The sequence below is a fragment of the Helianthus annuus genome, chromosome 7, assembly GCF_002127325.2.
Source record: "Helianthus annuus cultivar XRQ/B chromosome 7, HanXRQr2.0-SUNRISE, whole genome shotgun sequence".
Lineage (NCBI taxonomy): Eukaryota > Viridiplantae > Streptophyta > Magnoliopsida > Asterales > Asteraceae > Helianthus > Helianthus annuus.
In genome coordinates this window covers 122544307-122557321 of record NC_035439.2, presented here as the reverse complement: position 1 = coordinate 122557321, position 13015 = coordinate 122544307, and the positions used below count along the sequence as shown (strand labels likewise).

Sequence of the window (13015 nt, the reverse complement as noted above, 5' to 3'; positions counted from 1 at the left end):
ACTTGAAAGAAATTTCGTCCCGAAATTTGATAAGCAATATCAGAGAAGTGGTGTGGTAGATCAAGATGATTGTGGATTCTCCTCGGGTGCCACAAATTGTATTGCCGGAGTTCTGGTATGCCGATGCGGCTCCGATTAGTTGTAGAGACGAAATTGGCTGTGAAATTGTGTGGGAATGAGGTCGCATCGGGTCAAGAGGCGTATATTTATATTCGAATTAAAGATATAACAGATCGAGAGGATGATGGGAATTTCAGAATTAAACGGGTTAGCGGATAAGCATAATTTGCCGTTTATACGTGACACAAACGAGTTGTTATTTTGATTACGATTGACATAAATATTAACGAAAAAACGAGTTAAACGGATAATTTTTACGGATCTGATATGGCCGGAATCCGGCGACTTTGCCGGAGAAGACCCCTTGAAAGGCGGGCTTTCTTTTTGTTTGATTTAACAAGTTTGGTTATTTAACACATATAGTCTCTGCGGTTTCTAAGTTTTACAAAATGACTAAAAACTTTAATTATTAAAGGCCATTTTTGTCATTTTAGTAAGACTTAACAAAAAAGTTAGCAAGGTTTGACCTTAGTACTCAACATTGTGACAAATTAGAACGTTAATACCCGATTTTGTAAAAAAAAAAAAAGAAAAAAAAGAAAAAAAAAACTATTAGTACCCAAGATTGAGATTTGACAGAAACTACAAGGACCAACAGTGTAATTTTCTCTAAAATCAATTAAAATATATGTCATTCATCAAATTTATGTAAGACATGAAAATTTTCATTCATATTATAATGTACTCTAAAAACTTCTATTTTTCAAATTATTTGTATTTTGCGTTTGTTAAACATTAAAAGCTGTGAAGCTGTACGCATGGTGACATTTTATATTTAATACATATTTAACTTTCTTGCTATGAATGAAATTTCACTTCCTGTTAATCACAATCTCGTCACGTTTGCTGGCAAATCGTGTCTTAACAGTTTTAACAAGTTTTTGACGGCGCGCACAACATAAGTTTCAAACATGATTACGACTCGTTTAACTACTTTCTACCTCATATTTATAAAACAGTTTTATGTTTTATGTACAAAGATGAATAAATGATAGATCCTAACATTGTAATTTTAATTATTTTAAAAATTAAAAAAGTCAAAGAGTGTATTTTTCAGTCAAACAGGTCTAATCGTATCTTAACATGTACCCAATTGCCAGCCCTTTTCAACGCTCAATGTTCAATCCTATGCCCCTTAAAAGAGAATTTTTAACATTAGTGACGTAGTGTATGTTGAAAGTCAAAAGTATAACTAAATTGCTGTCCTGAATTTATTTAATTAAAAAAAAATACTTTAGTTATAATAATGTCTTGAGTCCATCCATACCCTCTTGCTGCAAATTCACAGGTCATGTTCTTTTGTTCAGCAAAAAAACACATGCTCTCACTCATCTTATAAACTTTAAACAATCAGTTACAAAAATAAATATAAAAAAAAAAAACACAAAAGGAATTTTATGTAGCACCCTTTTACTATAACATCATGAAAATGGCTGATTTACCTATGTTCAAAATTCTATAAAAATATTTAAATCAGTGTGTAGTTACTGACCATATCAACCGCATCAACTGTACACAAAATTCACATATTATGACATAAGTAATAAATTATTGTTACTCTTCTATATATTGGTAAATTTTCAAATTTTTTATCAGGTAAAACATAGCTTGCGCTGGTCAGGTGACCTTAAACTTACCAGTGGCAATTATAGGCTTTATTTTCCAACAAATATCTAAGCCGATTTTGCTGGTTCCTCATCAACGTCCAAAAACTTGTCACTCTCACCTACAGAACTCGGTGACGACGTTTCTTTAGAAGGTTCTAGAAACTTCTTGTCCTCGCTTGTAGAAGGTTGAGGCATATTACTTTCTTGGAATTCTGTTATATTTGTGGTCTCATTTTCTTCTTGCATGTCATTATCAACCCGATGCGATGGAGAGTTTTCAGAACTTCCACCTAAGGGTATATATGGTTTTATTAGCGGAGGGCGTATTACCAGTTTTTGTGTAAGAATGGATTTTATATCAACTGGCAGCACGCGTTTGGAAGCCGGAGATGCATCTTTTCTCGGGCTTTCCTTTGATGAAAATTGTCCACCATGAGTTGACTTACTGCCTCTCAAAGGTGGTTTTGCTAAGGACTCAAATTCAACTTTGACTTTTTCAATAATGTCACATAACTCGCTAACCCGTTCAACGCCTTTCCTAGAAACATTATCAATTTCATGGTAAAATTGCTCTTTAACGCTATCGGCTGCTTCAAAGATTGTAATAACCTACATAATTTAACCGGTTATGTGATAGAAAATGGGAATAATCAGAAAGTGAAATGATTTAGCATAATAAACAAAAGGCACACTTCATCTTTTGACATTATATGGGTTATGAAGCTGATAAAAAAAAAAAAAAAAAAAAACTCCTGAGTTAACTGACCTTTTTAGACGGAGTTAGTGAAATGAACGAAAAATTGTAAACTTCAGGGACCCAGAGCAGAAAAAAGAGTTAACTGCCATTTTCATCCCTGTGGTTTGTTCAATTATGCCAGTCTAGACCAAAATTCAAATTTGTATCATTTCCATCCCTGACCTTCTTGAAACATGCTAGTTTCGTCCAAAAAAATAACTAACGTTTGTTAACACCTGTTGTTTAATGAAAAGTAAAAACATCATTTTCCATTTATTTTCCCTTTTTTTAACCCTACTAAAATCCCACCCCTTATAAAAAAAGGAAAATGACGTTTTTACCCTTCATTAAACAGCAGGTTTTAACAGACTTTAGTTTTTTGGATGGAAACTGGCATGTTTCAAGAATGTCAGAGACGGAAATGGTACAAATTTGCAATTTGGCCTGGATTGGCATAATTGGACAAACCAAAGGGACGAAAAAATGCGGTAAACTCCAAAAAAAAAACTATTTGGACTAAAGTGCAATTTTGGACCAAACCACAGGGACTAAAATGGTAATTAACTCAACTTCAAAATAAGAGCCTAAGGTCATGTGTAGTCATAAAGCCCTTTAGGGGGCGTTATGCGACAAGTGGCGAAAAGTGCAAGAGGGGGGCTTTATATCACAAGAGGGTGTAGTGGTAAGGGGGTTATATAACCCCTTCAATTATACATACATATGTACGTAAATATATGTGTGAGTGGGTGAGTAAGGGGTAAGGCGTGATAATGTTCGCGAGGATTCAAAATTCAGACCCCATAGCGCCGGCCATAATGGTATAGCCGGGCGCCAGAGGCGGACCTAGTGTACTCGGAGGCGTAGCCCGGGCTACGGCTCAACTTCTAACCGGTAGTGTAAAAAAAAAAATTTTTTTTCCGATTTTTATACTAAGGATACCCCTCAACAACTACTAGGACACCCCTCAAAAAAAAAAAATTTAGAAACTGATATTAAGCCCAAATAATTCTGAATATATTGGCCCAAATAACCAAATGATAGCCCAATATTAGTTAGCACAAATAACCAAAAAAATAACCCAACAGCGTATTGGGAATTTGGGCGGCAGATTGAATTATGCAGGGATCACAATTGTCGACAATTGATGTCGAAGTCGAACACAGGGATATCATATCAGTATCACGAAGACACGAACAGTCGAAGTCTCGAACAGAATCACAGATTGTCATTGGCTCATCATCGCGGAATTGCTGTCGAACTCGAACACACGATTACCGAAACAAAAGCAAGATAAAATTATACCGAAACAGTGGGGACGACTCGAGACGTTCCGGCGAACTCGGTTGCTCCGGTGTAACTCCGGCGGCGATTGGTTCCTCCGACTTGTTTCCGACGACGTGCTCGATGAACGGAACGAAAGAAAGAACGAGTTGGGTTCCTTCGTAAACTCCGGTTGTCTTCAACGAGTGTGCGACTTCTTTGAAAAGGATGCGTTTGGTGGTGAGGGTGAGAGGTTCGGTTTTATAATGTTCGAAAGTCTCGTGAATTAAGGAAATGATTTGCGATTGATTGTATGAGATGATGAAATGGGTCTAGGTGCTTAGGATGTATAATAAGGAAGGAAATCAATTACAAGAAATCAGGAAGAAAAGAAAGAAGGCAAGTTTGGAGCTGTTACGCGTTTACGTGTTTGGCGGCAATTTGGAAGGAACCAAACATCGGCTTTTTCGGCTTAAGTGATTTTCACGCGGGTTGTGATCACCAAACAAGCAACTGGTGGAGTGGTTAATGGTGTTCAGTTCCTACAGTTAGACCCGGCTTCGAATCCCGCCGTCTACTATTTATTTTTACTTTCCAATTCTTTTGTTTTAATTTACATAATGAGATTCCAAGTTTCAAAAATGGCGCAAAAGACCCTCTAACTTGAAGAGTTAACTAATTAGCTAGGTTTAACTTGATTAACTTGAAGAGTTAACTATGATTTGTGCGGTCGAAAATGATTTTTTACGTGAAGTAAAAGACAACGATGTGATGGAACGATTTCAAACTATGAAAAAAAAAAGAGGACAAATCTATTAGGTATTTGTTTTACTTTATTTATGTATTGTTGTTTTTTTTAATATTGTATGATTGTACGGTAAAAAAAAATTTTGGGATACCCCTGAGTTAATGTTCTAGTTCCGCCACTGCCGGGCGCTATGGGGCGCTATACACCACTACAGTGCGATATAAAGCCCCATTACGGATGGTCTAAAATGGAAAGCAATGGTTTCATATATGTAAGGTATTCTTATATCAAACTGTGTGCGGAACGTGAATGGTTGGAATCAAACTATTAAAGATCACAAATGTAAACATACTTTACTTTCTGCAGCCAGATATGCTTGCTCAAGAGCTCTTCTTCGCTCGATGTCTTGCAAAAATTCTTCATCCGGGTCGATTGCTTTCTCATACCTACCACGGGCCAAAACCGTAAGAAAAATTTCATTTTTTGACAAGATGTAGATATAAGAGAGAAACTCCTTGGTTAATAAACATTTAACTAACGGTCAAAATGGGTAAGTTTTTTTTTTTTAAACTGGGTACAAACCGAACCGAACCATGCACACCCCTAGTTAAAATAACAATCTATCTGACTGAAGCTTTTTATATGGGCAGGGGGAGGACTAAAGACCAATCACGATATACCTTTTCAAGTTCTTCATACGTTTCTTCACATTGATGATTGCAGGTTCCAATGCATCCTTACAATAACAAGAATAAACTAAACCAGTAAGATGCGACGAGTCGATGACATTATAAATTATAACGTAGGTAAAAGCAGAATTTTATTGGCAATGACCACTGTTGCATGATTACCTTGTAAGCTGATAAAAGACTCTTAGCCATATCTACAAAATATTCTTCATGAATCTCCAATTCATCACTTTCGTATGCAAATAAAAAAAATAATTCAATAAGAGAAGATACACACTTCAAGATGAAAATCATCAGAAAGAGAGCAACAAACTCAGGCTCTCACAAAGTACATACTTGACCTTCTTTTCCTTTTGCTGCATGAAAGAAAACTGGAAAGCCCAAGAAGCTTCTAGAAATTCGACAAATGCACTACAAGTATCTGCCTCTGTTCTATAAGAGATAATTGCTTTTGAGAGTTCATCCTCCTATATCATAGCATTCAGATTTAGAGCCCATAACATAGATAGCCCTGGTTACTAAACCATTAAGTCAACGATGAACGTTGACCAGAGCAAGTCATTTTTGACACGGGTCGAAATGGGTGGAGTCTGGTTAGTTAACCCCAAACATTTCTAGTGCAAAGATTTTCAATGTATTATAAATAACTAGTGTGTATGAAATGATTACATAATTATATTGTTTCAGTATAATCTAACTTTTTGAATAAAATGAATAATGCGTTTTATGCATTACAAATACATTGTGGACAACTCTCGGCCCGTTTTCTTGTTTAGCTAACTTTCATAATTAGCCTGTTTTGTCACTTTAGCAGGGGTGCAAACGAGCCGAGCCGCCAGTAAGCTACTCGAGACTGGCTCGCTAAAAGCTCGAATGAGTCTATATTGGAGCTCTGTTAATAAGCGAGCCCGAGCCCGAGCCTGAGCTTCACATATTGAGCTTGACTAGGCATGCGACCCTAGACAAGCCTATTATTTATATAATTTTTATTAAAACATTAAGTATATATTTACATAATATATATTATATTTAAAACTATGATAAAAACAAATAAATAATATATACTATTTGATATATAAAATTTGATAATTCTTAATATACATAAAAATAATTATAAATATTTAAAAAAAATCGTTAAAAAATTAATAAATAATAAACAAACCAGCCCACACCGAGCTCATAGAGCTCTAAATAAGCTGAGCTTGAACTCGAGCTCTCTTACATAAACGAGTTGAGTTTGAGCTTAGACGAGCTTGGGCTCGGCACGTTTACACCACTACCCCTTAGAGATAAAACATAACTAATAAACCTCTATCTAGAGTACACTAAACCTTAAATTGTATTGGACCCAACCTTTGATTTGAAGTGAACAAGAAGCTGGTTATTAGCATCATCAAACTGTTCTCTTTCTTCCCTGGCAAGTTGAAGCTGAGCATTTGCAGCAGCCAATGAACTTTTGACCTGAAAACAAAGTAATATCCTTAAGGGTTGATTATGTTATGAAGAAGATAAATCACAAATCAGCATTAGTATCATTTCAAGAAAGAAGGCACCTTATTCAGATCATGTTCAAGTTCGTACTGCTGTTTTTCAAGCACACTAATTTCTGCTCCCAAATCCTGAAAAAATGTTAGTAACATTTCAGCCTTCTTAAACCGCCTCATATTAGGATAACTTGCAAGTCGTGGGTATATTCAGGGAACATAAATACCTTCTCGATTTGGCTGACTTCACCAGTTTTCGCTACACGAATATGAAGGGCTTCTTCTTTTTGTTGCCTGAATACGCAATAATATGGTAGGTGTATTTTAAGGTTTGTGCATAATATTTTCATAACTAGAAACAAACGAAAAGACGGCAATGAAAGAGAGATCAAAATACCACATATTATATATATATATATATATATATATATATATATATATATATATATATATATATATATTGGCCATTGATCTACACACGTGTATGGCCAGGATCTCATCATCAAATCGTAAAATACACTAGTGTATTTCAACATCAAATCCTGGCCATCGATCTACACACGTGTATCGCCAGGATTTGTTCACTCAGTTCGCAACCTACACTAGTGTTCACTCTTGAACCTAATCCTATATATATATATATATATAAGGTGAGGATAATTACGGAACACTAATTATTGCGAGAACAAAAAGAACAACTCTAAATCACTAAATATTGGGATTTAAGGTTCATATTTTTTAGATTTTATGTTTCTTACATTCATATGTGTATTATATATACAGGAAAAATCATATATTTTTACCTACACATAGCCTACATACATGTAGGTAATTTAACTTACACATAACCTACATATGTGTAGGTTATATAAAAAATGAAAATTTTCCATATTCTGTTTTGAATTCTAGTGTGAGAAACAATAAATCTTACATTTGTAACATTTTCATTTACGTTTTAGGTTTTTAGGATTAAAAAAAAATTGGTGATTCACTTGAGTTCGATGCACAGTGCAAGTGTGCATCCAAATCCACAAAATTATGTGATATAATATAAAAAGAATATAGATGAATATGGGATGTGTAAGAAACTATATAATGACAACAAAAAAAGTGATAAACATATACCTATGATCTGATATGCGCCTTTCGGTTTTAGATGCTGAGCTGAGAAGAGATTCTGATAAAACTTTTAATTTATCAACCTGCATAACATAATTACTAGTTTTATTTACATGCCAAACCCATGCACCAGATTACATATAAATCAAGGATAATAAAGAGAAGGAATAACACATGATGCTTACTTTATGAGCATGATCCTCTGGCGTATCCCCATTGTTCAACAACCGTTTTTTAAGTAAAAGTGACTCCAGCCTACAGCAAAGTCGAATGGGGGAAACAGATTCTTTTATAACCTGCAGCAACAAATATCAACTTGACTACAACAAAAGTAAACCGTTCAAAAGGATTAAGTTATGCCAGCATATATAAAGTTTTGTTGTTACCCTTTAATAGAGATGTTATAAATAATAACAGTCTTACCTTCAGTGTAGCATCACTAGTTGCGTCCGGAGAATATTCATCACTCTCAATTCGAAGTTCCTGATGTTCAATTCTTTTCAAGTTTTGTTGTATTTCCGAGACTTCAGAATCTATTCTGGGGGCGGATAATGGATAAAATGGAAATGTGCAGTTAGCGTAATTCAAAATCAATTCTGGGTGCGGATAATTAAATGGATACAATTCACTGGATATAAATTCTGACTTTTGTTGCAAAAGCGTAATTTTTACGTGGTGTATAAGATATATGTGTGTATGTAGGGCTGCAAACGAACCAAATGTTCAGTGAACAGTTCGGCGGAAGTTTGTTTGTGTTCGTTCATTTAATAAATGAACGAACACGAACAAGAAAAATCGTTCGTTTCGTTAAATGAACGAACATGAACAAAGGCCGCGTTCGTTCATTTATGCTCGTGAACGTTCGGTAACGTGTTCGTTTGTGTTCAATAGTTCATTAATGTTTCTAGTTTTTTATATTTTACTCAAATACTTCAAAATTCCGATAGATAAAATATTTAGTAATCGGTGTGTTAGGGCAGGCGGGGTGGTGGGTGATACCACCCCATCACTCGTTATTCTATCACTCTACACCGCCGCCGCCCCTTTCTATCACTCGTTAATCTATCACTCGTTGAGTGTATAACGCGTTGCAAATCAAAAAATGGAACATGTGTCTTGTACATTGTGCAATAATATTTGTACATTGGAATCCCTATCACTAGTGATACCACCCCCACTACATTTCTATCACTAGTGATAGAATATTAGGTGCTGACATGGCATGATTTGATTGGGCGCTCCCATCACTAGAATCTATCACTAGTGAACCACCCCTCCTCCCCTTATATACTTATATATATATATTCTGTTCATGAACACTTGTTTGTGTTCATTTGTTTCCATCTGTGTTCATCAAAATTAATTTGTGTTCATGAACGTTCATTTGTGTCCGTTGCCTAAAATTAACAAACGAACACGAACATGTTCATTCCTTAATGAACGAACACGAACACAATCTCGTTCGGTAAGTGTTCATGAACAGTTCATAAACACATATATTTCCTTAACAAACGAACATGAACAAGGTCTTGTTCGTGTTCGTTCGGTTCGTTTGCAGCCCTATGTGTATGTATGCATATATGGAGTTTTAATCCCAACAAATGCCAACCTTAATATGTCAGCATTCACTTTCAACCCGGTAATTGCATCTTTAGCTAATTGAAGCAATTCTTTCCTCTTTGCCTGGCACAAGAAAGTATTCGAGCATAAACATATTTTCGGCTATACAGTATAGATCTCTAATTTCGTGGTAACCATATATCAAATTTACCAGCACTTCATCATCGTAAACCGCAAACACTTTTGACAAATCTACGATCCTATCTACAATAACATCATGGACTTCCTCCCCTCCAGCGAGACACAACCTACGTCCAAACAAAAAGCATATATAATATACATATTTGATTGAAAACATTTAACAATTAATTACGTATATATTGAATATAGGAGGGTACAAAGCAAATGAATCTGAGAAGTAAGATATATCACCCGAATAGCTCGTGTAGTAGCAACGTTTCTTCCTCGTTAGGCGCTCCAAGAATCTGACAAAAGAGTGAACCTGCGGTTAAACTCCATTAATCAGCAAAGAAATGTAGACGGATATGATACTAAAAGAAGGTATCATGAACAAGAGGCAAACATACAGATGAACTTCATACAAAAAATGTGTCAAATGGCTTTATAGACAATGATAGATATAATTATATAAATCAGAAAATGCAGTAATATATTAGGACCTCCAAAGTTTTCCCTGAAGATTGAATAAAATGCCATTTTTATCCCTGAGGTTCGGCCAGTTTTGCGACTTTCATCCAAAGGTTTGTTTTTTCGCATCTGGATCCAAAAGGTTTGAAATCTTGCCATTTTCATCCGGCTCGTTAACTCCATCATTTTTTCTCCGTTAAGTCAGAGGTATTTCCGTCTTTTTTGCTGACTTAAAGGGCAATTCGGTCTTTTCACTTTATGTAAAAAGACCGAATACCCCTGAAAAAGACCAAATTGCCTTTTAAGTTAACAAAAAACACAGAAATACCCCAGACTTAACGGAGAAAAATGGATGGAGTTAGCGAGCCGGATGAAAATGGCAAGATTTCAAACCTTTTGGATCCAGATGCGGAAAAACAAACCTTTGGACGAAAGTTGCAAAACCGGCCAAACCTCATAGACGAAAATGGCATGTTACTCTGAAGATTTAAATACTAAATTTGAAAATAAATGCAAACAGCAGCTCTATGCCTCTATCACTTCTAAGGATTCCTACTATCATAATAGTGTCATTAAGTTTAAACGATTGCTGTTATAACTAACCATTTTCTTTATCAGTCTTCTATATGATGGACCGATAAGCCTAGCTAAATACAAAGAATATCAAGTACTCATCCTAAAGAAGCTTTTTAAGGTATACATACCATAGACATTGTTATTCCTTCAAGAGCTTGACTGTGAAGAAAGACATCACGGAAATTCACCGGCGATACACCAAGATCTTGGTCATAATATAAGGCCTGTCCATCGGAAAGTTAAGTGACGGATAAATAACAACGATATTTCATTTCAAAACACGATACAATTTTCTCACTTACAACATCTGATTTTCCAGGGGAATCATGCTTATCGGCTGATGTATAAGTTTCATCCAAACTTTTTTCATCATTCTTGGCTGAACCTGAATTAAATCTTTCAATTTCTCTCAGCGACGCTACCCATCTTCTAAGCAACTGAACTCTTTCTTCCCCTTGAGAAGAAGCAGCAACTTCTTCTAGCCTTTTAACTGCCTCCTTATAGCTTCTTATGTTCAATGCTGCCTGTGTTTTTGAAACGTAATGTCGCTATCGTTACTATTGTACCCTTTAATTGCATAGTCGCTATAAAGGGCCTCAAAAGTGGTAATACACTATGATGCATGCAATGCAAGAAAATAGACATGCAAATGTCCATACATCGGTAGCAAAGAAGCTTCAACTCATTCACATGAGCTTACATACCTAGAACTTAATAAAAAAAACAAAAGCATTCTAGGTACCTAATGCAAAATCATAAAGTTCAGCATTGTACACAGTTAAAATGTTGAACTTACATACAAGTATAACCACTTCAAACCATCAAAAACTTAAAAACAAAAGAACTTGTAACCATAGTTGTCAAAAGCCAAAGGCGCAAGGCGCTTAAAAAAGAGGCCCTGAAACAAGCAAGGCGCATAGCATACACATACAGTTTGTTGGGGTTTAAGACATATTTTAGGCTCGTTTAGGTCGAACATAGGCTGGTTTCAGGCCATTTTTGGATGTTTCAGACCAGTTTGCCCAGGAGAAATTTTCAGTATTTGGCTGTAATTTCGCCAGAACGCCTCAATGGCAGCAAAGCGTTTTCCCTGCACCTCGCCTGAAGGCCTAGGCGCGCGCCCTAAAAGCTTTTGACAAAACAGATTGTAATTACTTCAATATAATACTCATGACAACTAGATGAGCACATTGATATAACACAATAACATACATAATAACAATTAGGCAAATTTGATTTTAATAATCCGAACCGGCTCTTTTTGGCCGATAATAATCCCAACTCAGTTAATTACCCACAATAATCCGAACTCTTCTATTTTGTTTGTAAAATAGTCCGCCGTTAAAAAAACATAACGGAGTTAAGTATTTTTTCCAAATTACAAACCGATGTTTTCGGGCTTTCGTTCAGAACGAGGATACAAGTCGATTGATGTAAAACTTACCTCGAAACAGTGCTCTAAACACCCGAATTGAAGCACCGTTTTCGTCGTTTAGAGCACTGTTTCGAGGTAAGTTTTACATCAATTGACTCGCATCCTCCTAATCAAAAGCCGGAAAACATCGGTTTATAATTTGGAAAAAAAAACTTAACTCCGTTATGTTTTTTTAACGGCGGACTATTTTACAAACAAAAGGGAAGAGTGCGGATTATTCTTATCGGCCAAAAAGAGCCAGTTCGGATTATTAATATCCAATTTGCCTAACAGTTATTCAACAATATCCACATACACCTAATAATATACTCCTCCTATACAACAAAATTTGCATAAGGACATAACGTTCATGATAGGCAGATAATCACATTGACAATCCTCATTCATTTCATGTTATAATTGCAGACTTTTGCGCTCATTATCATAAACTTTTCCTATGATTTCACATAATTCTTTTCAATTAGATTATAAATTCTTGTAGAAAATAGAAAATGTATGTACAAATCGGTCATGCAACATCTTGGCGCCCATGGAGAAAACATCGCCGGAGCGGATGGCATTGTAACCGGTATGAGTGCGAACGGCGTCTCCGAAAGTGGACCGCCCGCGTACTTCAGCAGCTTTCTGCATCGCCGATCGTAGCCATGCCATCGAATGAGAATCAGAAAAATGGTTATGAAAAGCAACAACTGAATTTGATTTGTTAAAGAAGAAAGAAAGATTGAATTGATATTTGTGAATTTGGTACACAAGGTTTTGTTTCTTGTTTGGCCGTTTGGGGTATGGTCCGTTTGCCATTCGTTTCGCTTCCGTTTTCATATAATTACCGATTTGCCACTCTCAACGTGTTACTACTACATCTCTAGTGACTCGTCTTTTAATGACCAAAGAATAAAAATCCGGCTACTCGGAGTAACCTATTGACAAAAAGCTATCTGCAGAAGGCGTTGGGTAGTCCAAGCTCATCATTTACGGTTCCGGGGAAAACCTGTCACCGGAAAGCCCATTGCGATAAAACTAAGTTTGGATCGGA

At 35.9% G+C, this 13015-nt stretch overlaps 1 protein-coding gene across 2 annotated transcripts; it reads right to left on the bottom strand.

The window, feature by feature from the left end:
* Nucleotides 1–1503: 1503 nt before the first annotated feature.
* Nucleotides 1504–12797, bottom strand: LOC110868410. Of its 2 annotated transcripts, XM_022117565.2 has the most exons (18): nt 12484–12797; nt 10850–11071; nt 10676–10771; nt 9756–9808; nt 9535–9631; nt 9373–9446; nt 8187–8301; nt 7949–8059; nt 7770–7846; nt 6872–6938; nt 6714–6779; nt 6514–6621; nt 5497–5627; nt 5323–5389; nt 5152–5207; nt 4824–4917; nt 1758–2336; nt 1504–1629 (listed from the first exon to the last, which is right to left on the bottom strand). In XM_022117565.2, the coding sequence occupies exons 1-17, from the start codon at nt 12778–12780 to the stop codon at nt 1794–1796; spliced, it is 2274 nt and encodes a 757-aa protein (XP_021973257.1). In that variant the 5' UTR covers nt 12781–12797; the 3' UTR covers nt 1504–1629; nt 1758–1793. The 2 variants fall into 2 exon arrangements, with proteins under 2 accessions (XP_021973257.1, XP_021973256.1); XM_022117564.2 differs by having other exon boundaries at nt 1586–2336.
* Nucleotides 12798–13015: the final 218 nt, after the last annotated feature.